The sequence below is a fragment of the Sinocyclocheilus anshuiensis genome, unplaced genomic scaffold (assembly GCF_001515605.1).
Source record: "Sinocyclocheilus anshuiensis isolate Anshui unplaced genomic scaffold, SAMN03320099.WGS_v1.1 scaffold432, whole genome shotgun sequence".
In the NCBI taxonomy this organism is placed as follows: domain Eukaryota; kingdom Metazoa; phylum Chordata; class Actinopteri; order Cypriniformes; family Cyprinidae; genus Sinocyclocheilus; species Sinocyclocheilus anshuiensis.
The window spans coordinates 1,478,394-1,505,885 of record NW_015557124.1 but is presented as its reverse complement, the minus strand read 5'-3'; the positions used below and the strand labels follow the sequence as shown (position 1 = coordinate 1,505,885).

At 34.7% G+C, this 27,492-nt stretch overlaps 1 protein-coding gene across 1 annotated transcript; it reads left to right on the top strand.

Moving 5' to 3' along the window:
• On the top strand, positions 1 to 27,492 carry LOC107677849 (importin-5). The gene is made up of 26 exons (XM_016472910.1): positions 1 to 78; positions 2,998 to 3,078; positions 5,294 to 5,486; positions 5,566 to 5,668; positions 5,772 to 5,868; positions 6,648 to 6,752; positions 7,878 to 8,000; positions 9,420 to 9,540; positions 9,832 to 9,919; positions 11,429 to 11,535; positions 11,618 to 11,742; positions 11,826 to 11,915; positions 13,468 to 13,641; positions 14,432 to 14,650; positions 15,634 to 15,717; positions 15,808 to 15,940; positions 16,824 to 16,945; positions 17,361 to 17,457; positions 18,619 to 18,791; positions 18,867 to 18,978; positions 19,880 to 19,935; positions 20,025 to 20,147; positions 23,946 to 24,165; positions 25,137 to 25,365; positions 25,443 to 25,584; positions 26,574 to 27,492. Exons 1-26 carry the CDS (start codon positions 1 to 3, stop codon positions 26,658 to 26,660), a joined length of 3,282 nt encoding a protein of 1,093 aa, XP_016328396.1. The 3' UTR covers positions 26,661 to 27,492.

Here is a 27,492-nt window from a genome sequence, read left to right as displayed (position 1 = left end):
ATGGCGGAGCAGCAGCAGTTCTACCTCTTACTGAGCAACCTGATGAGCCCTGACAACACCGTCAGGAAGCAATCCGAGGTATGGAAGTCGGGTCGGGACCGTTTTGTGTGGATATATGTCGGGAAATCTCGGCTCGCAGTTTTAGCGCGGGCCGCTCAGCCTCGCTCTGGCCCAGCACATGTGTGAAGCGCGCGCTGCTGCTATGCGGCTCCGAATCGCTTCAGAGAGTCGATTCGCTTCGGCGAACCGACTCCTTTTGAGACATCACACAAAATTGTTCGTCGTGTGGCTCTTTGCTTTTCTTTTGTGTTGTATGCATTTTTTCGATTAATTTATGCGTTGTGATTTGTTTAAATTATTAAATGACTTTTATTTGATTCCAATATGTTTGGTTAGATTTTAAAGGTTAATTTGAGACTGTGACTATGGACCAAATTGTTATCGTTCCTAGTAATATTGACGTTATTCGCTCTGTACGCTATCGGATTTACAAAGACTGAATTCGGGTTAGTTTACACTCATATTAATCTTACTATATCTGTCTTACAGGGATTGCAGGCGTAATACGAAAGAGATGCAATTTCGAAATCAATCAAACCCTCAGTTCGACCGAATCATTTAAAAGAATCTATTCAAATGAGCGAATCGGACATCACTGTTGTGCGTTGCGTATCAACGTGGCCTAACCAGCGTTACAAACGTGTATTACGTTTTTGTGTACAGTCTCGGTTAAAACGCTTATAAATAAGTCGTTTCCCTAATTTAGTCTTTTAACGTCGTCTTTCTTGTTTTTGTGTCATTATTCGAGCCGCGGCTCCTGTGACGCTCAGATCGGCTTGAGCTGCCCAAACCGACGGTCGTTAAATCGGTATTTCAGCCAAACTCGTTTTAAACGAGTCACATTTGCGTCTCTTTTTTTCCGGGAACTATCAGTCAAAGTTACGAACGCTGACCACACAAACAAAATCGCAATCTGTTTGTATGCGTTTTACCTGATTTTTATCTCCCCCTCAACAAGCAATACGATAATCAAACAACATTTCTTAGAAGAATGATGAATATTTAAAAACTCTTTATCGTCGCTATTGTGGCGAGTCTTGTTTCACTCATTAAACAGTAACTTTACACCCATCTTCACGCCATGAGATGAGCTTATCACAAAAGATGCCCATTCATGCTGTCATGTTATGGAAACACTTTGGATTTGGGTCAGGGATGCGAATTCAAGCGCATAGGCCTTTTAAGTTTCTCGTTATATTAAATACGCGCTTATAAACCCACTTTTGCATGGAAGGTCACCAGCGTCCCAGATTTCGCGGCAAATTCGAATTTTCCCCCCAAAACCTGGCTCCCCATTGGCACGTGTTCAGACTAGTCTTTTGTTAGGCGCTTCTTTATCTGTGGGGAGTTCAAACCTGAGCTCATGTGGATCAGGATGGGTCATTGGGTCTTATCGCTCATCTCTGATAAGACAGTGCTGAAAGTCAGCACTTTCCTTTAGCACAGACAATGCTTGACCAGCGAGCCGCTAATGCCGAGCGGAAACACTCAGATGCTCACGGCGTGACAAGGGCCGACTGTCCCCCAGAAATCAGCTGTGATGTCTCTTATGTCTGGCAGTCCTATGAAATGATTGCAGTCAATTTTCCCGAAAGCTTTGAGGTGTGCAAATTCCTTGTTTCGGTTACACGTTCCCATTGCACCGTTCATTCCAGACATTCTGCGCATAACCACGTCCATTTGTCACTTGTAAACTGACTCCAAGAATCTGTTTGACTCATGCAAACTGAACATCTTAAGAGGCTTAGTTGGTCTCTTTCCTCCTCCTGGATGAACAGAATGAACTTGTTTTGCTTTTAAAGCTGTAATCTTTTCTTTGCAAAAACTTTAGAAGTTTAGGTGTTTTTTTGCGGGTCTTTATTCCACAAATAAGGCCTTAAAAGTCTGAAATTCGAGTAGATGGATGCATCTCAAAAAACGAATGCCTTCCTCAGTGTTTTTGTTTTCCAATATGAATATCTAAGCATCCTCAAATCAAGATGCATTTGCTTGAGATGCAAATATAATATGAAGTCTTGGAATTAGGTTTATGCTTAAAACGAGAACAAATATCGGACAATTGAGGAATGAGAATGTTTCCATTTGATTGGAAAATATTTGTTGTTTTCTGTGGAATTTATCTGTGGGCTTTTTTGCATCTTAAGTAAATGTACTCATTTTTAAGAATCTTTAGAAATTTGCACTGGAAAACAAGACAAATATTGAGCAGGAACTTCACTTTTTTTTTTGCAACTCCCTAGTCACAATCTCAAATTAATCTTTAAAGTCTAACCAAACATATTGGAATCAAATAAGAGTCGAATACAAATAAGAAATTGTCATTTGGTACAATAAACCACAATAGGGCCACACATCCAGCAATTTTCTGTGATGACTCAAAAGAACAAAATTATTTGTAAAAGTGATTTCTACTGGTATTCAAGCCTTATGTGTGTGTGTGTGTGTGTGTGTGTGTGTGTGTGTGTGGTAAATTAAAAAGTAATGGAGATTGGTTTGAGATTTCTAAACTTGAAATGTTGCTAATGCAACTTTTACAAATATAATACAACAATTTCCTCACCCTCATGTTATTCCAAACCTGAATGAATTATTTTCTTCTGATATTTTGAAGAATGTTGGTAACCAAAAAGTTGCTGGTAGCCATTGATTTCCATAGTAGTAAAAAAATGGCTACTTACAACTACTTGGTTACCAACATTCTTTAAAATGTTGTTGTTTGTCTTCAATAGAGGAAAGAAACACATACAGGTTTGGAACAACATGAGGGTGGATAAATGATGATGATTTTCATTTTTGGGTGAACTGTGCCTTTAAGAAAATACAGTTGATTCCTTATATTCGGTCTTAAAAAGGTCTTACAACCGTCTATGTATAAACTGTAATTAACTTCTTCATTTGTTCTTGTAATGGTGCTATTAACTTCTTATGTTCTTGTAGGAAACGTATGACACCATCCCCGGTCAGACGAAGATCTCATTTTTACTGCAGGCTATCCGTGATGCGTCCGCTGCCGAGGAGGTACATGAGTCTGTTTACTGTCATCAGAGCTGTAATATTTATTCCAGGCATCCATTTAGACTCTATGCACTGTCTTTAAACCGTATAAATGGCAGAAAGTGCTTTGTTTACACCGTCCATTATGCCTCATGCCTGCTCTCTCAGGGTCAGATGGTGTGATGTTGTCTCGAGGTCGTCGAGATGTTGTTAGTAGTTAAGTAACACCGTTGTGCTGACCGTGAGTGGGCGAGGTTAAATGGAGAGACTGGTGTTCTTCAGACTGGACCTTGTTTGCGCTTGTTGACATCGTTTCCTGGAAAAACTGATTGCTCAAGATGAGACCCGCGACTTATTCAGACTAACCTGCGACGGTTCAGAGCCGGAGTTATAGTTGAGGTTTTGAATTTACAAGAGCAGGCAGGCTTGCACAGCACACTTAATCCTCGGTAAACCTCTTTTAAACCCAGTGTGGTAACTATTGTTTCACAATTTGTAGTTGAGTTTTTTTTTTTTTATGTAAGGGCTGCATGTTTAATTGTTTAAATCAATGAAAGGCTGAGATTTAATTAAATATGCACTGTGTTTCAGAGGGAAGTGTGTCAACTAGGTCAGCCATAAATATTACTGTACTCGATCAGTTGTACTATATATATATATATATTTTTTTTACTTTATATATTTCAATCATTATTTTGTTTGGATATTTTTTTAGTAGCAATCACAAACAAAACAATATAATAATTATTGTTGATTTATAATCACTTTTTTTTTTGTCCAAATTGGGCAGCCGTGCAAAAACGCACAGCAAACCAAATTAATTGCCAGTGTTATTTTAGTATATTTATAGTTTTTTTTTTTTTTAATTTTGAATTTATTTATTTTGTTTAAAATAAATTGAGTTTTCATTTATTAAATAATTCTGTAATTAAGTCATTTTTGATGTTTTTTTTTTTTTATATTAAATTTAATTTTTACTTCAGTTTTGGTTTATTCCCAATTAGCAATTTTGGCTTTTCTGCTTAAACTACTTCAGATTCAAATTTTTTTTTTAATTCGGCTTTGTCAGTACTTTTGAAACTGTAATAACTGTTAATCACAAATTGCAATTAGATTTTTTTTTTCTCGCATTGTCATGTCAGACAAAACATTACACATTTTGTGAATGTTTACTAACCAAGAAAGTCCAAACATTGTGAGAAGTAGAACTAGGCCTGTGTCTTAAAGCAATGTTCAGTTAAAAATGACATTAAATTGTGTAAAGCCCACCTTTAAACATCTTTAGCCATTTTAACCACCGAATGCCAAGATGACAATGCGGTTACCCAAAACATGCCGCCCCATTGTCTAGTTGTCCTCTCAATGCATTTTAAGCCTTTGCTTCACCTACTGTCTCACTTTGGTCTCCTGACCTCAGATATTTATAGATGTGTGAAACGAGTGCGACAGTCAACCTATAAAAGTCCTCGTGCATCCTTGTTTTCATGGCCTTTAAATGTGACTTACTAGTTCACTTAGTAAAACAGTTCTTATCCTAGTTAAGTGTTCTCATAATGCTAATACTTTATATAGCACAGCATAATGCATCATTTTTGTGAAATTATCTCCTGAGATGCTCTCTAGAGTTATTTTAGACCGAGTCTCCACCTGGACAGGAAGCTGCAGTCATTAGTCAACCCTGCAGTTGTAAACTTCCTTTTAATGCTTCATCTGTATCATGTTTTTCTCAAACTTTAAGTCCCACATTTGTGACCCTGGAGCACAAAACCAGAATTAAGTCGCTGGGGTATATTTGTAGCAATAGCCAAAAATGCATTGTATGGGTCAAAGATTGATCTTTCTTTTATGCCAAAAATCATTAGGATATTTAGTAAAGATCATGTTCCATGAAGATATTTTGTAAATTTCCTACTGTAAATATATTAACTTAATTTTTGATTAGTAATATGCATTGCTAAAAACTTAATTTGGACAACTTTAAAGATGATTTTCTCAATATTTTGATTTTTTTTGCACCCTCAGATTCCAGATTTTTAAATAGTTGTATCTCAGCCAAATATTGTCCCATCCTCAATGGAAAGCTTATTTATTCAGCTTTCAGATGATGTATAAATGTCAATTTTGAAAAATTGACCCTTATGACTGGTTTTGTGCTCCAGGGTCACATTTGAACCTGTGGCTTTATTTGCAAAGCATGTCCCTACAGTTGTGTAAAGCTCTCTCAAATGCGTCTCCACAGGTTAAGCAGATGGCAGCTGTGCTGCTGCGGCGCCTGCTGTCCTCGTCTTTCGAGGAGGTCTATCCCAGCCTGGCCATCGACGTGCAGACGGCCATCAGGACAGAGCTGCTCGCTGGAATCCAGTCCGAAGTCTCCTCCAACATCCGCAAGAAGGTCTGCGATATTGCCGCGGAGCTCTCTCGCAATCTCATCGGTGAGTTGACTCTTCTGCTTCGGTTCGGCCGAACCAAATGGCGTCAGTGTGAACTAATGCCTTGTGTTTTTATCCCAAGATGATGACGGCAACAATCAGTGGCCAGAAATCCTCAAGTTCCTGTTTGATTCGGTGAACTCTCAAGACGTCAGCCTCCGGGAAGCAGCGCTGCACATTTTCTGGTGCGTGAAGTTTAAGCTTCTACAGTTTTGGTTACGTACTCAAAACTGATTCAGAGTTAGTTTATGCTGTGAAATTCTCTTTCTGAACCGTTTCCTCATACAGGAACTTCCCAGGTATCTTTGGCAATCAGCAGCAGCATTACATGGAAGTGATCAAGCGCATGTTGGTTCAGTGTATGCAGGATCAGGAAAACCCACAGGTCAGTGTCTCAAGCTCGTTAGCTTCCCCCGTCACACATTTGATAACCAGATGTTTTTGAAATAGTTTCAAATAATTTCAAAGTAATTCGAAAAATGAAGAGTTTACTGAGAATTTAAGTTGATAATGTGTATGTTTACAAATAGGTATGCTTTTAAGAATGTAGACACATACACATACACATATATACAGTGGGTCTCTTTTTTTTTTTTTTTTTTCCAGTACAAAATACTAGTTATATTTCACCACTTTAATGGAGTATATTGGCCTGATTTATGGTGCTTTTTCCTGTTGTGTCTTGTCATAGGATATCAAATCATTAGGAGTGAGGAAAATTATTATAATTTTTTTTAAACATACAATTGTTTTGATTTTATTTTATTTTTTTTAATTTTTTTATAAAGTACTTAATTTAAAAATGCAGAATTTTGTTTTATTCAAGATTGGTAAAATTTAAAAAAATCAATCGTTATGAATCATATTGTGAGGAGCCTAAATCCCACCTTTACAAATAATCTGAGATGTTTGATTTCCTCACTGGTTGGTTGCAAGTTTGAACTTGCTCTGTTTGTATTTAAGTGTTCCCCCCCCTTTTGTCCCCTCATAGTCTTTAACCCTGATGAAAGCCTTTGAGCCAAAACATGATGCACAATAAAGAACTGGTTTTCTAAGCTTCTTTTTTTAATTCTTTGTTTCCTCCTCTCCACTTTGTTGGTTTTGTGACTTTGCACTTGAATAAACCTGCCAGAGTGACTCATTTTAAACTGCTTTCATTTTCAGATTCGAACCCTGGCTGCGCGTGCGGCTGCGTCCTTCGTCCTGTCCAATGAGAGCAACACAGCTTTGCTGAAACACTTTTCAGACCTTCTTCCCGGCATCCTACAGGTGAAGAGCTCCTCACCACACCTTTGCTCAGTAACTTGCATGTCAGCTCTTTTGAATTTGGGCTTTCGGTAACTTTTAATGTTTTATGACTCAGAAAGTGCTAACTAGTTCCCCCTTTATGTGCTTTTGAATATACCCTTTTGCCAAGTTCACACTGGAGAACTGAAAGTGCGGAGGACGGCATGCATATTAACACTTGTATAGTTACCATTGCACACTTAACGAGTTTAATGCACCCTTGTTCATCTTCATTAGTGTCTGCATTCATGCTTTGAGGTAAACTGGAGCATTTAATCAAAGATATTAGTCAAAACAATAAATACTGCCAAATCTATAAAAATATGCTGAAGACAGTTGATCAAAAATGCACCTGTTTAAGTCTTGCCAGTTTAAACATTCAAGCAATTTTAAACCATTCAAGTGCAAGACGTGAAAGTACTCAACATTTCCAGATTGAGTCCTGTTTCGCATCTTGCGCAAATACAGTCAATTTTCAGAGTGTCATCTTGGCTAGTATCCTCACAAACAGCTGGGGAAAAAAATCAGAAACGAATAAATATTGAATCTGTGCATTAGGTCTTAAAGTGACAGCAGCCTAATATACCTGCTGCTGTCTGTCATTAATGTTAACAAAAGAGAATCACTCACTGTTCTTGACTAAATAACTGTTGTAGCTCGAATGATATAATTTATACAGACTAAGCAGTGTTTTTACTTTTCGTCCCTTTATTCAATTTCTGTACCTAAATACTACTGTTAGACCTACCTGTTTTCTAACTTAAACCAATGTTTCTTTAATTTGTGTCTTTGTATAATTTGTAAATTATTACTGACTTTAATGTTCGGACTTTATACTAACTTAAACCAATGTTTCTTTTTGCTGTGGAATCAAATAATTTGTAAATTATTACTGACTTTAATGTTCGGACTTTATAAGTTAGGCTAGTTAGTTTTGCTGTGGAATCAAGAATTGTGAACAACCATATCTATTTGCATGTATAATTATGGGTCAAAACAACAGGGAAAGTAAAAATCTGAACAACTGTAGGAAAAATCCTTAGTGTTGAGCCCTGCAAAAAAGAAAAGAAAAAAGTGCACTACAAGAATCTTTCTTTCTCCAAACAGGCAGTGAATGAATCCTGTTACCGTGGTGACGACTCTGTGCTGAAGTCATTGGTGGAGATTGCAGACACTGCCCCCAAATACCTAAGACCAAACCTGGAAGCCACTCTCCAGCTGAGCCTAAAGGTGAGCAGACATGGAAACTGGTTGTAACTGGCTGCATTTATTTGATCAAAATACAGTAAGAAAATTGTGAAATTACAATTGATTTCTGTGATCAAAGTAGAGTTTTCAGCATCATTACTCCAGTCTTCAGTGTCACATGATCTTCAGAAATCATTCTGATATGCTTATTGGTTTATTGTAACAATATGTACTACTGTTCCAAAGTTTGGGGACAGTGCATTTGTTTTTTTGTTTTGTTTTTTAATTCAGCAAGTATGTTAAATTAATGTGAAAATCAAGATTTTTATTTATTATATTTCTGATGTTTCTGTTTTACTTTTACATTACGTTTTAAGGAATTTTGACTGAATACTGTTCTTATTGACTTTTATTCAAAGAATCCTGAAAATATCACAGGTTCCAAAAAACATATTGTGCAGCGCAACTGTTTTCAACGTTGATAATAATCAGAAATGTTTCTTGAGCAGCAAATCAGCATATTAGAATGATTTCTGAAGATCATGTGACACTGAAGACTGGAGTAATGATGCTGAAAATACAGCTTTGATCACAGAAATAAATTCACATAGAAAATGGTTATTTTAAATTGCAATAATATTTCACAATTTTATTTATTTTACTGTATTTTTGATAAAAAAAAAAATGCAGCCTTGATGAGCAGAAGAGACTTCTTTAAAAAATAAAAAATGTTAAGTCTTACTGATCCATAACCGTGTTTGTGTATGCATCTCTTGCATTATTAACCTCTTCAGTTGTGCCTGGTGGTTCCTTGAGGCAGTTCGTCTGTGCTGATCCATGAGGTTTTATTTAACAGGCACATATCGATCTCTGCGATTTAATGCTTGGAAGTTGCCATTCCCATGCAGCTTCCACAGCCCGGTTGCAGAAACATGTTATCATGGGTGTGTAAGCATGTTGAGCCTCAGAGTAAAAACCTGTACTGCTTTCAAAGTGAGAATGATGCACAAAGACTCACTGTAAACCATATGACCTTTTTAATAGATCGAGACAAATGCAGAATAACAATCATTAAAAAATAAAAAATGTTAAGTCTTACTGATCCATAACCGTGTTTGTGTATGCATCTCTTGCATTATTAACCTCTTCAGTTGTGCCTGGTGGTTCCTTGAGGCAGTTCGTCTGTGCTGATCCATGAGGTTTTATTTAACAGGCACATATCGATCTCTGCGATTTAATGCTTGGAAGTTGCCATTCCCATGCAGCTTCCACAGCCCGGTTGCAGAAACATGTTATCATGGGTGTGTAAGCGTGTTGAGCCTCAGAGTAAAAACCTGTACTGCTTTCAAAGTGAGAATGATGCACAAAGACTCACTGTAAACCATGTGACCTTTTTAATAGATTGAGACAAATGCAGAATAACAATCATTATAATCTGATTAAGACCTCGTTTGACTCCAGTTGTGCGCAGACACCAACCTTACAAACATGCAGCGGCAGCTGGCGCTGGAAGTCATCGTCACACTGTCTGAAACCGCTGCTGCGATGCTGAGAAAACACACCAACATCGTTGCTCAGAGCGGTAAGAGAGGGACATTTAACGCTCCGTACGTTACAATACTAATTACCAGAGTCAAAGCTAATGAAAGTGAAACTTGTGAAGCTTAAAGCTACACAAAGTGCACCGTACCATGCAACTTAACGTGCATTTTGACATTTTGCATTAGTGAAAAAATTATTGCAGTTCAGAAGCAATTGGTCCGTTGTCACACTTCAGAAAAATGAAGCTGATTGCAATGCTAATTAGTTACACTCCCAACACTTAATTATTTGCCAAATAGTAGTTTAATAATGTTTGCTCTTCAATGTTTAGTACCTCAGATGTTGAGTATGATGGTGGATCTGGAGGAGGATGAGGAGTGGGCCATGGCTGATGAACTAGAAGATGATGATTTTGACAGGTGAGATTAATATTTGCATCATAAAAAGTACAGCAATACTGTTTTGGGGGGCAGCAGACAATTGTTTGCTCATGCTAAATATATAACCACAGTTTAGCCGCAATTGACCAATCCAAGTATTCATGGTCACTGGGTAATTGGCATACTAGTCATTTTCCAGTTACTAAAAATAGTTTGTTTCGGCAGCTCGCTAGGATCTCTGTGGAATTTTGTGGATTTTAAGACCGTAGTACAAATTGATGCTTTGAAAAGGAGCTGAAAGTCCTAAATTCATAGTCATGGCAATACATTTAGCATGCACTGCAAAAAATGAATATCTTCCTCTATATTTTTTTTTCTCGTTTTACAATACAAATATCTAAACTTCCTTTAAATCAAGGTACATTTACTTAATGCAAAATGACGATATTAAGTCTTGTTTAAAAAAAACAACCTAAAACCATAAACATATTACTTGAAATAAACTTACATTTAAAAATATATAAAGACTTTTTATTTCAGCTAGTTGACGAGGCAAAACTTTCCAATTTAGTTTTGCTTGTAAAATACTTAAACTGAAAAACTTTTTAAAACTGTTGACATTAATAAACAATGCTGACAAAAACTCACAACAAAATTATTAAATTAACTAATTTAAATAAAAATAAAACAATTCAAATGATAATAAACATTAAAATAAACTTGAATAAAATAAAAAAAACTATTTTATATATATATATATATATGTGTATGTATGCGTGTATGTGTGTGTGTGTGTGTGTGTGTGTGTGTGTGTGTATATATGTATTTGTATATATGTTATGCATGTTATGTATATATGTATATTATATCTTATCTCTTATGCTTACTAAGACTTTGGTGCTCAAGAACCATTTCTAATTATTATAAATGTAGATTTTTTTTTATTTTTTTTTAATACATTTTTCAGGATGAATAGAAAATTCAAAAGCACAGCATTTATTTAAAATATAAAAATATATAATATATAAATACACATCTGTGTATATAAATATATATATACTGTGTATATATAGAGAGAGAGAGACTTATTTTATTTCAGCAGTTGACAAGCCAAAAATTCTAATTTAGCTTAACTTGTAATAAAACTGGAAAATATGAATAAAAGCTATACATTAACCCAAAACTGCCAAAAACTCAACAAAATTATTAAAATGAACTAAAATTAAAATGAAAAGAGGATATTAAAATAAAAACTAACTCAAAATGTTAACTATAATAGTATCTTAAAATAACTTTATTTTCAAACCTTGAAGTGTTGTTAATTCAACTCTATATGTAGACATTTACATTTAAAGATCATTGATGTGTTGTATCTTTACTCCTTAAATGTTCTATAATTGGTCTTAAAGTCTGAAATGTACCTTCATAAGCCCTGCTGTAAGTGCAGGCATTATTGCTTTGAAATACCTGTCAATAAAGCTTCATTGCTGCTGGTGCTAGGTGTTTTTAAGTGTAATTTGACTCTGTCTGGTCTCTGCTGGTGTTCAGTAATGCCGTTGCGGGAGAAAGCGCTCTGGACAGGATTGCATGTGGCCTCGGAGGAAAGATCGTCCTTCCCATGATCAAACAGCACATCATGCAGATGTTGCAGAACCGTGAGCAGATGCGTCAGGATCTATTATTGTGATTGCATTTATAGAAATTAGATTTTGTTCATAATGTTTCATTTCCCCTCAGCCGATTGGAAGTACAGGCACGCCGGTCTGATGGCGCTCTCTGCTATCGGCGAGGGCTGTCACCAACAGATGGAGGCCATTCTGAGCGAGATCGTCAGCTTTGTTTTGCTCTTCTGTCAGGATCCTGTAAGAACAATCACAGCACTTCATTTCTGATGCGTTTTAACGAGTACAGACGCTAAACCGAGCCTCATTCCGACCCCCTGCAGCACCCCAGGGTTCGTTACGCCGCCTGCAACGCTATTGGACAGATGGCCACAGACTTCGCCCCCACCTTCCAGAAGAAATTCCACGACAAGGTATCGCTGGGAGATGGTTTTGTATTAATTTACTGAATTTGCTGAACTCGTGTATTGCTTGGGGAGGGAAATTGTGCAGCATAAATGCATTTAACTGTATGACAACTACTGTATTAATGGTTATAGTAATTTATTTTTATTGTTTATTAAATATAGTAGTTGATTAATGTAAATTACAACTATATTAGTAGTGGTTGTAGTAGATGTACTAGTAAATTTAAATCAATATTACTATAATAATGGTCAAACAATAACGTTATAGTAGTAGCAGTAAATATAAATTAATATTACTATGATATAATGTAGTGATTAAAATAAGCAATAACTTTTATTAATGTTATAGGATATAATATTGAAAAATGATTACTTCCTGTAAAAACAAATAAATGATGACATTAGTTAAAATATAGTAATTATGTAAATTACTACTAAAACGATAATAAACAGCAGTTGTCATTTAAAGCATTGTTACTTATTAACAATAATAGTGATGAAGATTTATTGTTGTTGTTGTTGTTATTATTAGTGTTATACAATACAGTAATTACTGAATTACAACTACTGTAAATAAGTTAATACATTTAAATAAATCAGTGTTATTACGTAGTAATTACAGTAGTAATAAAAAACAACAGTTATTTATTATTATAACTGTAATTTAAAGCATTGTTACTTATTAACAATAATAGTGATGAAGATTTATTGTTGTTGTTGTTATTATTAGTGTTATACAATACAGTAATTACTGAATTACAACTACTGTAAATAAGTTAATACATTTAAATAAATCAGTGTTATTACGTAGTAATTACAGTAGTAATAAAAAACAACATTTATTATTATAACTGTAATTTATTATTATTATTATTATTATTGGTTAAAATGTAATTGATACAAATTACTACTACGACAAAATAATAAACAGTAGTTGTAATTTAAATCAATGTTACTAATTAACAATAATAGTGATGAGATGTAGTATTATTACTGGCTATAAAATACAGTAATTGCTAAATTACAACTACTGTAAATAAGTTAATAAATTTACATAAATTAGTGTTATTACTAAGTAATTTTAGTAGTAGTAATAAAAACAACAGTTGTTTTTATTATAGCTATGTATATTTTTATTATTATTATTATTATTGGTTAAAAAATAATGTAAATGTAATTTTAATTTTAATTAAATGTAATTTAAATCAATGTTACTAATTAACAATAATAGTGACTGACTTATTATTGTTATTCGAGGTTTTAAAATATGGTAATATTGATCAATTACAACTCCTGTAAACGAGTTAATAAATTTAAATAAATCAGTATTTTGTAATTATAGTAGTAAAAGTGATAAACAGATATTAAGACTATAATTATATTATAATATTTCATAGTAATAATAACAATATTATTAATAATTGTTGTAGTTAAATATTGATTTTATTTAAATTACGGCTTCAATTTAATTTTTAAACACAAAATGAACTGTGCCAGTCCTGTTTGGTTGAATTGTCCCCTTAAAGTATTGTTTTCTCATTGCTCTCTGTATCTGCAGGTGATCTCGGCGCTCTTGCAGACCATGGAGGATCAGTCGAACCCTCGCGTCCAGGCCCATGCCGCCGCTGCGCTCATTAACTTCACCGAGGACTGTCCCAAAACCCTGCTCATCCCCTATCTGGACAGCCTCGTCCAGCACCTGCACGTCATCATGGTGGCCAAACTCCAGGAGGTGCGTCCCATCTCTTTCGTTTATTGGATCGTTTATATGGAGTTTGTATCCCGTGCTGCTCCTTTTAATGAGTTTAAGTCAGCGACTGGAAACTGCAGTTTCTTCATGTTTTCTCTTCCGTTAGGTGCACAAAGCTAACGCGGTGAGATGTAGTTTGATCTGGATTAGGGTCTGTTCAGCTTCAATTCAGGAATGTTTGCTGAATTGAAATTCAATTGACCCTCAATTCAGATGTTGGGAGGTGTTGTGTGATCACATTTGTGACCCTGGAGCACAAAAGCAGTCTTAAGTCGCTGGGGTATATTTGTAGCAATAGCCAACAATACATTGTATGGGTCAGAATTATTGATTTATTTTATGACAACAATCATTAGGATATTAAGTACAGATCATGTTCCATCAAGATATTTTGTAAATTTCCTACTGTAAATATCAAAACTTAATTTTTGATTAGTAATATGCATTGCTAAGAACTTAATTTGGACAACTTTAAAGGCGATTTTCTCAATATTTAGATTTTTTTTTTTTTTTGCACCCTCAGATTCCAGATTTTCAAATAGTTGCATCTCGGCCAAATATTGTCCTACCATAACAAACCATCAATGGAAAGCTTATTTATTCAGCTTTCAGATGATTTATAAATCTCAATTTCAAGAAATTGACACTTAAGACTGGTTTTGTGGTCCAGGGTCACACATGGTGTGGAGTCTTCTCATGCTTGCGGTGTTTGACGCTGTCTGTTTTATGGCTGTGAGTCGGTGCTTTAATGTTGGGTTTGACTCTCTTCCAGCTGATCCAGAAAGGCACTAAACTGGTGCTGGAGCAGGTTGTGACGTCCATCGCCTCAGTGGCTGATACTGCAGAGGAGAAGTTTGTGCCGTACTATGATCTGTTCATGCCCTCCCTCAAACACATCGTGGAGAACGCCGTTCAGAAGGAGCTTCGCCTGCTCCGAGGAAAGACCATCGAGTGCATCAGCCTCATCGGCCTGGCTGTGGGCAAAGAGAAGGTGCGTCTTAAGGGAGATGGGTCGTGGAAAAACAATACTTTTATTTATTTTTATTTTTGTTGTATTTTTAGTTTTATTGGTTTTATTTATGTACATGTTTTTTAATTATTTAAATGAATGCATTTAATCTAATTTATTATTTTAGTTATTTATTTTTATTTTAATCTTTCTAATTTTCTTTATTTTAATCTAATTTTATTAAAAAATTTAAACTTTCTTGATTTTCATTTAAAAAAAAAATATTGAAGCAAATAAAGAGATAAAAATAAGTGAAATAATAAACTTCTTCATTTATTTCGATTAATTTATCTATTTAAACATTAAATGTGATGCATTCACTTGTCAATCGACGCCTGTGCCAACTACTCTTTTGAATGGAAGAATTTCAGATCATAAAGTGGTTTTTTTTTTTTTTTTTACTTTGTCTATTTTATTATTAATTATTTACACTCTTTTATTGCTTTAAGTTGATTTGAATCTAAATATTTTAGTGAACTTATTTGAATAAACCCAATTTATTTTTATTAATTTTTTTATATTCTTGACATTTATCTAATTTATTTTTTATTAATCTTTATTTTAATTGATCCTTTTAAAGTAAAATAAATAAATAGATCGAAAGTCATGTATCCATTTTTGTCTCTTTATTTATTTATACCTTGACAAGTGAATTTATCTGGCTTAAGCGAACTATACTTTCGAATGGAAAAATCGAAGATCCTGAAAACAATGCATCAGTTTTATTTTATTTTAAACTTAGTCCATTTTATTATTTACACTTAAATAAAGCTAATCACATTCATCAATTTTATTTAATTTAATTTATCTGCTTATTTAAACCTTGACAAAAGAATACATCCCATTAAATCATTTCGCTTATGCCAACTACCCGCTCTTTTCACCTGTGTGATTGCATCTGAACAATGTTTGGTTGTGTAAACGCCTAACTTGTATACAACCCTTTTGCGTGGTTTCTCTTGTAGTTCATGCCGGATGCTTCAGCTGTGATGCAGCTGCTTCTGAAGACACAGACTGATTTCAATGATCTGGAGGATGATGATCCACAGGTCAGCAAACACCAGCCGAGCACATCATGGAGCCTGATCTCAAAACTAGACTTAGTCTTGTGTGTTTGAGCTGCTGTCTTGTGCCTGCAGATCTCCTACATGATCTCGGCCTGGGCGCGCATGTGTAAGATCCTGGGCAAGGAGTTCCAGCAGTACCTGCCTGTGGTGATGGGCCCGCTGATGAAGACGGCCTCCATCAAACCTGAAGTGGCCCTGCTTGATAGTGAGTGAGCTGTCTGCACAAGCTGGGTTTTTAGGCATCATAGACACTTACGGTTTAAATCCATGTATCTGTGTATAAGAAGAATATTGTACTTTTTTTTTTTTTTTTCCAGACTTTCACTTGATGCTATTGTAATTATTATTATTATTGGTTAAGATATAGAACAAATATTTACATTTACAACTACTGTTGTAATATTAATCATTCTGATAAGACAACCTATAATATAACTTGTTATTTAGGGTTATAAAATATAGAAGTATTGCTTTAAATTTACAACTACTGTAGTAATTAGTAACATGATAAAAGACAGTTGCAATAATTTTAATAAATCAATTTTACTTTAGTCTATAAAAATATCTATAATGTTTTAAAATGTAATTAAATTTATAATAATAAATAAATTACTGATAAAACAGTAGTTGTAGTATTTTCAAAATCAGCATTACTATATTTTATCAACTGTTTTAAAATATAGAAATATTGATTTACATTTACAACTACATTATTGTTATGTGATGATAAAGTAGTTGTAGTAATTAAACTATTAATTAAAAGTAAATCAGTATTACTATATTTTTTACATTTAAATCAGTAATTCTACATATAATCATTAATAAGAAGTAATACATTTCTTGGTAAAAAAAAGAAAAAAAAAGAGCTTTTTAATTGGCTGTAGTAGTTAAAAATACTGATTTATTTAAATTATGACTGTTGCTGTTGGTGGTGTTGCATTTTCATTCAATCTATTTATTATAGATAATAGTATTGAACCCAAAACGTTTTATCAGACTTCCGCTTAATGCTATTTTAATATAGTGTTAGATTAGTAGCTTTTGGCTCTTTTGGACTTTCGTAACACTTTTTGTTCTGACTCGTTCAGCTCAGGACATGGAGAACATGTCTGAAGATGATGGTTGGGAGTTTGTGAATCTCGGAGACCAGCAGAGTTTTGGCATAAAGACGGCAGGACTGGAGGAGAAAGCAACTGCGTGCCAGATGCTGGTGAGAAGACGATCCATCCAGCCAATCCATATGATTAAACCAGTGTTCAGAATGAACACTTACTGAGTAACTGAGCCACCAGAACGAACGGTTGAGGAACAAATTGATGTTTTTGGCAGGTTTTGTTTTCCATAGAGTCTGGAAATGTAACAACCACTACATTTCCTTATTCAAAATTTATTTAAACAAGATAATGCATTAAAAAAATAGATGTAAATGTATACATTTTAATGAAATGATGCATGAATAATAATGCAGTTCTGTGGTTAGAAATGTATTTAATTCATCTGCTGCTAACATTTCTGACAAAGTCAATTTTGGGCCCTGTAACTAACCAAATTTCTGACGTGTTGCAATAAAAAAAGGTTGTTGAATTTCTAGGGTGGTATTTAATTTAGTCCGTGTTTTTCCTCAGGTGTGCTATGCTAAAGAGCTGAAGGAAGGGTTCGTCGAGTACACCGAGCAAGTCGTCAAGCTGATGGTTCCTCTGCTGAAGTTCTACTTCCATGATGATATCCTTCATGAGATTACAGTTTCTTATCGGTATTTTGCAACAGTCTGAAATTGTTTTCTTTACTGCTGACATCTAGAGTGCAGGATGGGTTTATTATCGTTTAACTCGAAGTACTAAAACTGAAATAAAATAGAGAAAAACAAAATAGAGAACTACGAATAAAAATAAACTAATAAAAATGACAAACGCACAACAAAATTACTAAAACTGAAAATATAAAAAAAAATTAACAAATTGTAATTTTATTGCTGTCAATTTAATTTAACTTCGTTTTAGTAAATTTGTTGTTTGTCATTATTTTTTTAAAATGTCTATATAGTCTATGTAGTTAAAACTATTTTTATTTGATCAGTTCACGTATACATTTCCAAGGCACCATTTCTCATTTTCTTTTAGTTTAACTTTAAGTACTAAAATAACTAAAACCAAAATAAAATGAGATGCATTAAAAAATGTTTTTTTATAAAATATAAATATAATGCATTTAGACTGTATAGCATGCAGTTTAGCGTTCGCAAATAAGAAATACACAATTTTACACCTGATTCACTTTCAGAAATATAAAAACTGGAAATGTATTTTTAAGTTTATGTATGTCTAGCTATACATTTTTTCAGTTTTAGTCATTTTAGTACATTAACTTTTTTTTTTGTTTTGCAACTTTTATTTTTCCAAGTAATGATTTTTTGTTTTGTTTCCCTCTAACTCTAGCACTCTAAAAAAAAAAAAAAAACTTTGCTTTTCTAATCTTTTTGCATTCTATTTTCTTTTTATTTATTGTACAATTATAATTCTGACTTCTGATTAACAAAAGCAAATAAGGCCTCTAACACTAACTTGCTCTATTCTTTTTCTATTCTATGTTTTTTTAAATTTATTATGATTTAAAAATAAAACCTTGCTACGTCTACTGCGTTAAGCTAACTGAGACTTGTTATAGCACTTGCATATCATTGCTCTTTTGTTAATTTTGATTGCTTCCATTGTCCTCATTTGTAAGTTGCTTTGGATGAAAGTGTCTGGTAAATGACTAAATATAAATGTAAATGTTTTGTTTGTTAACTGCAATAGTTCTCAGTTTCTCCAGTTTAAAACTCTTGTTCAGAGATGATTGTTCACGCACCTGAGACTCTGTTAGCATCCTTAACGTGTGTTTCACGTGTGCGTGTGGCGGCGGCCGAGTCCATGCCTCTTCTGCTGGAGTGCGCTCGCGTCCGAGGCCCAGAATACCTCACGCAGATGTGGCACTTCATGTGCGACGCCCTCATCAAATCCATCGGCACCGAACCCGACTCGGACGTGCTGTCAGAAATCATGCACTCGTTTGCCAAGGTAAGTCACGTGTTCAAATGCTGTTTGTTCACCAGTGTTTGTGTTTGTTTTAATAAGTGAATGTGTTCTCATTAGTGCATCGAGCTGATGGGAGACGGATGCTTGAACAACGAGCACTTTGAGGAGCTGGGTGGCATTATGAAAGGCAAACTAGAGGAGCACTTTAAAAACCAGGAGGTCAGACAAGGTGAGTCGCACAGGAATTAAGCACTCACAGAGGCGGTTCATTTGATAAAAATAAGTAAAAAAAAAAAGAAATATTTCAATTTAAAATAGCTGTTTTCTGTGTGAATACATGTTAAAATGTAATTTATTCCTGTGCTGCAAAGCTGAATTTTCAGCATCATTACTCCAGTCTTCAGTGTCACATGATTCTTCAGAAATCATTCTAATATGCTGATTTGCTGCTCAAGAAACATTTCTGATCTGTTGTGCTGCCGAAGATTTTTGAAACATTTTGATTTTTCAGGTTTCTTTGATTCTAGAAAGTTCAAAAGAACAGTGATTATTTGAAATAGAAATATTTTGCAACATAAGTTTCTTTACTGTCACTTTTGATCAATTTAGTGCATCCTTGATGAATAAAAATACATTTTTCAAAAAACAATCTTACTGAGGAAAAATATCCAGTTTTCTTTTTTCTGGATTTTTTTTTTCTGTTTTTTTTCTATCAGTTTTGACTTCAAAACATATTTTTAGGCCCCTGTAAAATCCTTTTTTTTTTTTTTCTTTCTCTCTCAAATTCATTTTTTCTGGATTGTGTTTTTTAATGATTAGATTTAAATGTTAGAAACCAGAAAGTGTATCTAATTAATTGAAATTATGAAACTTGCACAATTTTACAATGCAGCCTCTGACTGATGACAGCTTGCAAAAAGATGATTTACTATGTGCTGTAATTTTTTGAGAATTTTCAGAAGATGAAAGGATTAAACCATTTTGATTGGCTAATGGAGTGCCATTATCAGCCAATTGCAATCTTTAAGGCCTAATTTCTGGTGTTTTGATGTCTACGTGACATTATAAATTTTCATATGGATAGTCATACAGGTTTGTGAAGTTTTACTAATTGTATCTGTTCTCCGCAGCCAAACGACAAGATGAAGACTATGATGAGCAGGTTGAGGAGACGTTACAAGACGAGGTGCGCAGCTCATCTAACATGCGTTTCTTCTAAGCAATTCATTGGTTTAGATCACTAATCGTGAAGCGCCTCTTCATCTGTATGTTCAGGATGACAATGACGTCTACATCCTGACCAAGGTTTCGGACATCCTGCACTCCATCTTTAGCAGCTACAGAGAGCAGGTTCTCCCGTGGTTCGAGCAGCTGCTGCAGCTCATCGTCAGTCTGATCGTAAGTCCTCACATCTGCCGTTAAGATGGGACTTAGCGATGTCCCTAGCGTTTACGGAAATATTACACTTGAAAAACACTTTAGGGTTACAATTTATATTTTAAAATTAAACAATGTTATTTGAACAATTACACCACCTTGAGCCATCAATGTGGAATTTTTTATTATTTTTTTATTCGAATTCCAGGCTCCACAAAACTGCTCTTCCCCACAGCCATGTACAGAGAGAAAGTGCTTTATTTTGAGATCAAAAACAGGTTTTTCTTCCATTTAAAATACAATAATGTATTCATAACTATCAAATATATGATGTAAATGGCATAAAAAAAACAAAATGCTGAATAAATATTATAAGGTATATAATGAAAGTAGTGGTCCCCTGGAGTCACACTTGCGGCGACTGAATGTATTTTTGTATTTAAAACAACAAATAAATTTATAATATATGATTTAGGTACGCAACACACGACCAAAATGTTTCAACACGATTGCAATGTGATTTTATACAATAGTAGTTCAATAAACAAGTTAAAATTAAGTGACTTACATTTTATTGGTTGTTTTTGCTCAATTTTGCTGATGAAAATAGTTCCAATCAAAGCCACAGCAGAACTGTTTTGTCGCCGAGCAACACGGCAGTGTTTCATTACTGAATGAATCTGCGTTTTTGAACGAATCAAGTGAGTCAATGATTCAGTAACCCATTCACACTGTAAAAGAAGCAACTTGTGCATGCACGCATGAAGTTTTAATAGCATCGTGTCATACCTTGCAAGCTCAACCTGATCTCTATCACCTAGAAAACATTTTAATAATAGTTTTAGTCATAATTGTCTGTTCCTTGGCTTTTCAACTGTTGGCCCGCAGGCCAAATGTGGCCCTGAGATTACAAGAGCCCTGTGTCAAACACCACCACCTGTGACTGGCAAATGGCAAATGATGGGAGGATGCAGGACTAGGGCTGCAACTAGGGCTAGGTGATATGGCCAAAAAAATGATCACGATCATTTTTTTCATATCAGTTGATATCGATAAGTATCAAGATAAATCACAAATCTTTATTTCTTTCAAGTTTAAAGGCAGATGTTTGCTCTAAAATGAAAGTAGAAGAAACCAGACCATTAAATTTTCCTTAAAATAAATTAGTTTTAGAGATGACTTTTAGAGATGAGTGAGCGAGTGCGTGAGAGAGACTCGTGCAGAAATCAAAATAAATGAGCGCAACAGCACACACAGAAACTTACAGATGCATACTGCAGTAGTAAAAAAACAAACAAAATTATAATATATGATTTAGGAACGCAACATTGCACGACCAAAATGTTTCAACACGATTGCAATGTGATTTTATACAACTGTAGTTCAATAAACAAGAAGTTAAAATTAAGTGACTTGCATTTTAGACACAATACTGACTATTTTTGCTAAGCTTTGCTGATGAAAATAGCTCCAATCAAAGCCACAGCAGAACGGTTTTGTGTCATCGTTACTGAATGAATCCAAGTTTTGAACGAATCAAGTGAGTCAATGACTCAGTAACCAATTCATAAAGACAGTAGTCACTTGCCTCGTTTCTGAATGAATCAGCCGTTTGAACGAATCTGTTGAATGAAGGACTAAATGACTCACTCATTCAAACTAGGGCTGTCAAAATGACTGGAAAAACTAGATTCGAATTTTCCACTTAAATATTATCAAAATTCAAATTATATTCGAATTTAAAAGGCATAAGTTGGGGGGAAAAAAAGCTTTTGGCTTCTCTCCTGAGGGCGTATCGAGCAAAATATTATGCACGTTTCTTCAAAGTGTAATAAAATAACACTACTATCTTTGAAAAAAAGTGCATAATGTTTATAAATCATATGGTTTCGCCGTAAACAACATCTTCGCCACACTGATGCTCTCGTTTTCAGCTATATATTGAATGAACAATGTAGCAGCGCCGCATCTAGTGGGTTCAACTGGATAGGCTAACAAAAGCATTAAAATGCAATGACACTTACATTGTCGTCGCATTTCGTGCGCCACTGATAAGGCTGCCTGATGGCTGAAGCAGACCTAAAATTCGAATGCAACGGTTTTGCATTCGAATGTGGATTTATTTTTATTTTTTATTTTTTTAATTAGAATATTCGAAATTAGAATTTTTTTTTTTATGACAGCCCTAATTCAAACAGTCATTTGCCGCCGCCTACTGGTGTGGTTTCGTATTTAAAACTATCATTGCATTTTTCCCAACATTTCTTTAAAGATTTTTAAACATTAATCTTATAAAATTCTTTATGCATTCGAAATTTTGCGGTGTAAGTGCATTTATGGCAGCTCATCTTCATCAAACAGTCTGTGTAAATGCATCTAATGCCACTTCAGATGCAGCTTCTGTGTTTCATGCAGTGCAAAGATGGAGTTTGTTGATACTGATTTCATTTGAATGGTAACAGCTCTACAGTTTCTTTTATTCTAACTGAATTGAAACAATGTAAGAATTTGATGTGAAAGATTACACATTTAATAAGGTTAGTGAAAAAATGACAATTTAAGACACATAGTGGGGAAATGACATCTGTATTGTTATATACAGCAACTCCTTTTCAGTTAATTATTTCTACCTCTTTTTCTAGTCACAGAGCACTTTATTTTGAGTTGTTTAAGTGAGAGAACATCTGTAACTTTGTCCAGATTGGGGGAATTGTAATGTTTAATAAATTATTTGCATAAAAACTAAAAGTATAGATTTTTGTTTGTATATGCTGTCAATTATAGTTTTTAGAAAGAAATCGGAATCGGCCAAGAAAATTACGATCTGTGCATCTCTAGTTACCGTTGAACAAAAAGTTTCTTTTGAAATAAAAATCACGCTGATGACATCCCTTGGCTTCCTCCTCTCTGCTTCCTGAAGATCTATGAAAAGAGACAGTGGACTTATTATGGGCCTTTCTTCAGTTATCAGAAATATTCTAATTTATCTCATGATTTCATATGAAGCTTTTAGTTGAACTCACTGGTATGACCTGCTTTATTTTTAGGGAATTGTAAAAAAAAACTAGAATACAAATGGATTAAACTACTTAATTTAGTGAGTATACCATGATGGACAACCTGCGGTTTGATGCCTTGCAGCAGCCATTTTATAAAATGCATTTTTCATGAAAATTGTCACTGGTGTCACCTTCCTTATGGGTAAATAAATGCACAAAAAAAAAAAATCATTAAGCTGTCATTTGTGACCCTGGACCACAAAACCAGTCTCAAGTCGCTGGGGTATATTTGTAGCAATAGCCAAAAAACATTGTATGGGTCAAAATTATTGATTTTTCTTTTATGCCAAAAATCATTAGGATATTAAGTAAAGATCATGTAAATTTCCTACCGTAAATATATCAAAACTTAATTATTGATTAGCAATGTGCATTGCTAAGAACTTCATTTGGACAACTTCAAAGGCGATTTTCTCAATATTTTGATTTTTTTTGTAACCTCACATTCCAGATTTTCAAATAGTTGTATCTCGGTAAATATTGTCCGATCCTAACAAACCATACATCAACGGAAAGCTCATTTATTCAGCTTTCAGATGATGTATGAATCTCAATTTCACAAAATTGACCCTTATATGACTGGTTTTGTGGTCCAGGGTCACGTTTGTGTATTCGTAAAGTCAAAAGGTAATCTAATATTGTTAATAAGTTTAAATATTAAAAAAAGAAATACATTTTAAGACATTTTGCAATACCAAAAGTGGATATTTCTGTAGAGTAATAGAATAACAGAGTGTTTATGTTGTTGTGTTCCTGACAGTGTCCTCACAGACCCTGGGCAGACAGACAGTGGGGTCTGTGCATATTCGATGACATCATCGAGCACTGCAGCCCATCTTCCTTCAAATACGCCGAGTACTTCCTGCGGCCCATGATGCAGGCGCTGTGTGACACCAGTCCGGAGGTGCGACAGGCGGCCGCATACGGCGTCGGAGTCATGGCTCAGTTTGGAGGAGAAAGCTACAGGCCTGCTTTCACAGGTGAGACATCCTCTATGCTTTCCAGCAGAATGAGCATCAGTAGGGCCCTATGAAGTCGGTGGTATTTGTTCCCAAATTCCAGTTTATTTTTTCATTTTCCTGGATTCCACTTTCCGCTTTTCAGGATTTTTTTTCCCCTAATGGTTACATTTTAGTAATCAAAAAGCATGTCTAATTTAATCAAATTATCGACTATGCAGTTTATTAAAAGTTAAACAAATTACATCTTTAAGGCCCTTTGAAATTAGTTTATTTCTCTTTTGACAAATTACATTTTTGTTTTCTTTTTTCCTGGATTCTGGTTAATGGTTTTATTTTTAGTAATCACAAAATGCATCCAATTAATTGAAATCATGAAACTTTTACAATTTCACAAGAGTTTAACAATCAAATTTTTAAACCCGTAAGAGTTATTTTTTTTTAATTTAAACATTAGTAATCAAAAAGCATGTGTAATTAATTGAAGTCATGAAACTTATAAAATTTAACTAACTTTTTAAAATGTTTATTATTTTTTTATTTTTTATTTATTTATTCTTTGGAAATCATTTACCCCCCCCATTTTTTGGATTCAGTTTTAATTAAATAATTTTAGTTATAAAAAAGCATGTCTAATTAAGTGAAATCATGAAGCTTGTTTATGATGCTTGTTATTTAACAAATTTATTGAAAGTATAACTACTTCACTTTTAGGTCCCTATGTTTTATTTTTGTATTTTTTCTGGATTTAATTTTTCTGGATTTAATTTTAATAATCCAATTTTTTATTTTTTTTCCCCCTGAGTTTATGATGCAGTAGTTTTGCACTTGATTTTTTTTGTCCTCCCAAATTTTCCAGATGCCACGATGACATTCTGCGTTATTTGTTTTCGTTAATTAGTGGATTCTGTGAATTAGTGTTTTTCTGCTTCTAGGACCTCATAGGTCCCTACATCATATTATGTTCTTTCCCATTGTCGTGGTTCTTCCAGAGGCCGTCCCGCTTCTTGTGGGTGTGATCCAGTCTCCAGACTCCAGAGCTAAAGAAAACGCCAACGCCACGGAGAACTGCATCTCTGCTGTGGCCAAAGTCATGAAGTACCGCCCAGAGTGCGTCAGCGTCAACGAGATCCTCCCTCACTGGCTGTCCTGGATGCCACTCAACGAGGATAAAGAGGAAGCTGTCCACACCTTCAACTATCTCTGTGACCTCATCGAAAGGTGCGTGTCTGTCAGCCGACGTGAACTCTGGGAGTCTTGGATGCAGACCTGAGTTTAATGTTTTTTTCCTCCTGCAGTAACAATCCCATCGTTCTTGGACCTGATAATACGAACCTTCCCAAGATTTTCATCATCATCGCTGACGGTGTTGTGAATGAATCGATTAAAGGTGAAGACGGTTGCAGCAAACGATTGGCCAACGTGATTCGTCAAGTACAAGTAAGTTTAATGTCATGTGAACAGACTGCTTTATCACATACAGGCAGAGCAACACCTGTAGAACATTGAATGAGTGACTTGTCTAGTCTATATATTCTTTTTTTAATATATTAACACATAAATTACTTGGTGAATGTTACTGTTTGAATTTGTTATATTGGTGCTTATAGATTTAAAAATGGCAGCCATGCCTTAATGATTTACAATATTAAAATTGCATGTTTAACAAATATAAATATCTATATAAATTGAACATCAAAGTGCTGATTTATGCATGTTAACATGTAGTTTTAGCATTCAGAAATCCTAGCACAGCATTGTTTTAAATTCATGTAGATATTTCTAATTGTTATATTGGTGCCTATAAATATCAAATTGTTTATCCTTGTTGTTTAATGAGCTTGTAAAATACAAATATTCAGTAACTTAAAATATTCGATGTGTCAATGTGAATATTATTGCATATTATGTTTTAAAATATTTCATCTAATTTGTCACCCAACCTTTTTATTTCTTATATTGCATATACAGTATAAGTGTGTGTAAAATTATAATATTCAAATTTACGCATTTAAATTGTATGTATTTGCTTTTAAATGTAATTAATTTCAGTTGTCTAGTCATGTAGTTAAATATTTGTATTTGATATGTTGATGTATATAAATAGTGTAAATGGTGCAAAAAATGTATGTTTCTTTCATATTTATGCATGTTAATATTCTAAAATGTATTATATATTTATGCTTTTAAATATTTCTATTTGCTATATTTTTGCATATAAATTGTTTATTCTTGTTCTTTAAAGATTTCGTTTAAAAAAAAAAAAAAATCATAGATGCTTTAAAATATATTGATGATAGTTCCTCTGATTTTAAAGTCCATTTCAGAACAGGCAGGGTTTTATTTTTTGCTTACAAGTTGACCTGTGCAGGATTTGCATGTATTTCCGTGTCAAGTGTCTGACTGCGCTGCATGGTTTTTCTCTCCAGGTTTCTGGAGGACTCTGGACGCAGTGTGTATCGGCGCTCAACGAGATGCAGCAGAAGGCCATCCAGGACCTCCTGAACACGGCCTGAGTGAACGAGCGAAGCCTTAACCCTGTAAAACAGCCCATCGATTAAGGATTAAAATATTTGCACCTGGAATTCCACATCTAGATTTTTGGCCCTTTCCCTATTTTGAGTAAAGAACCGTCATGTGACTTGAGTTTGTGTTGGGCCTCTGAGCCGTCTGGACCCGATCTCTCGAAGTCTTCAACAATGGGGCAGAGGGTCCGGCGAGTGCGTGTGTTTTTCACCTCAAAAAGGGCCAATGGCTTCAGAAACCCTCATCTTGAGCAGACATGGGGGTTTTGGGGTATGAAATGAAACTAACAGTCATCCATTGTAGAACTTCTGGTGTAGAAATTGTGCTTTTCTCCCTTCTGAGATCAGTTCTAGTTGTTTTGTCAACTCGTGTGTCTGTCGATCCTTGCCGAAGCTGATTTAGGGCTCGGTCCGACTCTCGGACTGAACGAACTCCGTGTTGGTTGAGCTCGAATGCAGTAGAGCGATGATGCAGCGGTCATGTCGTCGACTTTGTTTTCTTTTAGGTTTTTGTTTTCTTCTCTTCGACGCCGGTGCTGATGTTTGGGAGAAACGGGCAACGGTTTGCTCCACCTTCGCTGATGATGTCTGTGTTGCGGATAACATTGTCTGTCATTGGCTCACTTAATCCATGCAATGAAATAAACAACATTGGAAATCTGGGACTCTGGGTTCGGGCTTCTGATATTATGAAGGAAATGCACAAATCTGAGGCCGGTTGGCCTAAGAGTTGTCACATGTCCATGGAACATTTGTATGATATGCAATCTCTCCTGGTTAATCATTTTACAACAGTTTCAGTATTAAAGCTGCAAGACATGAT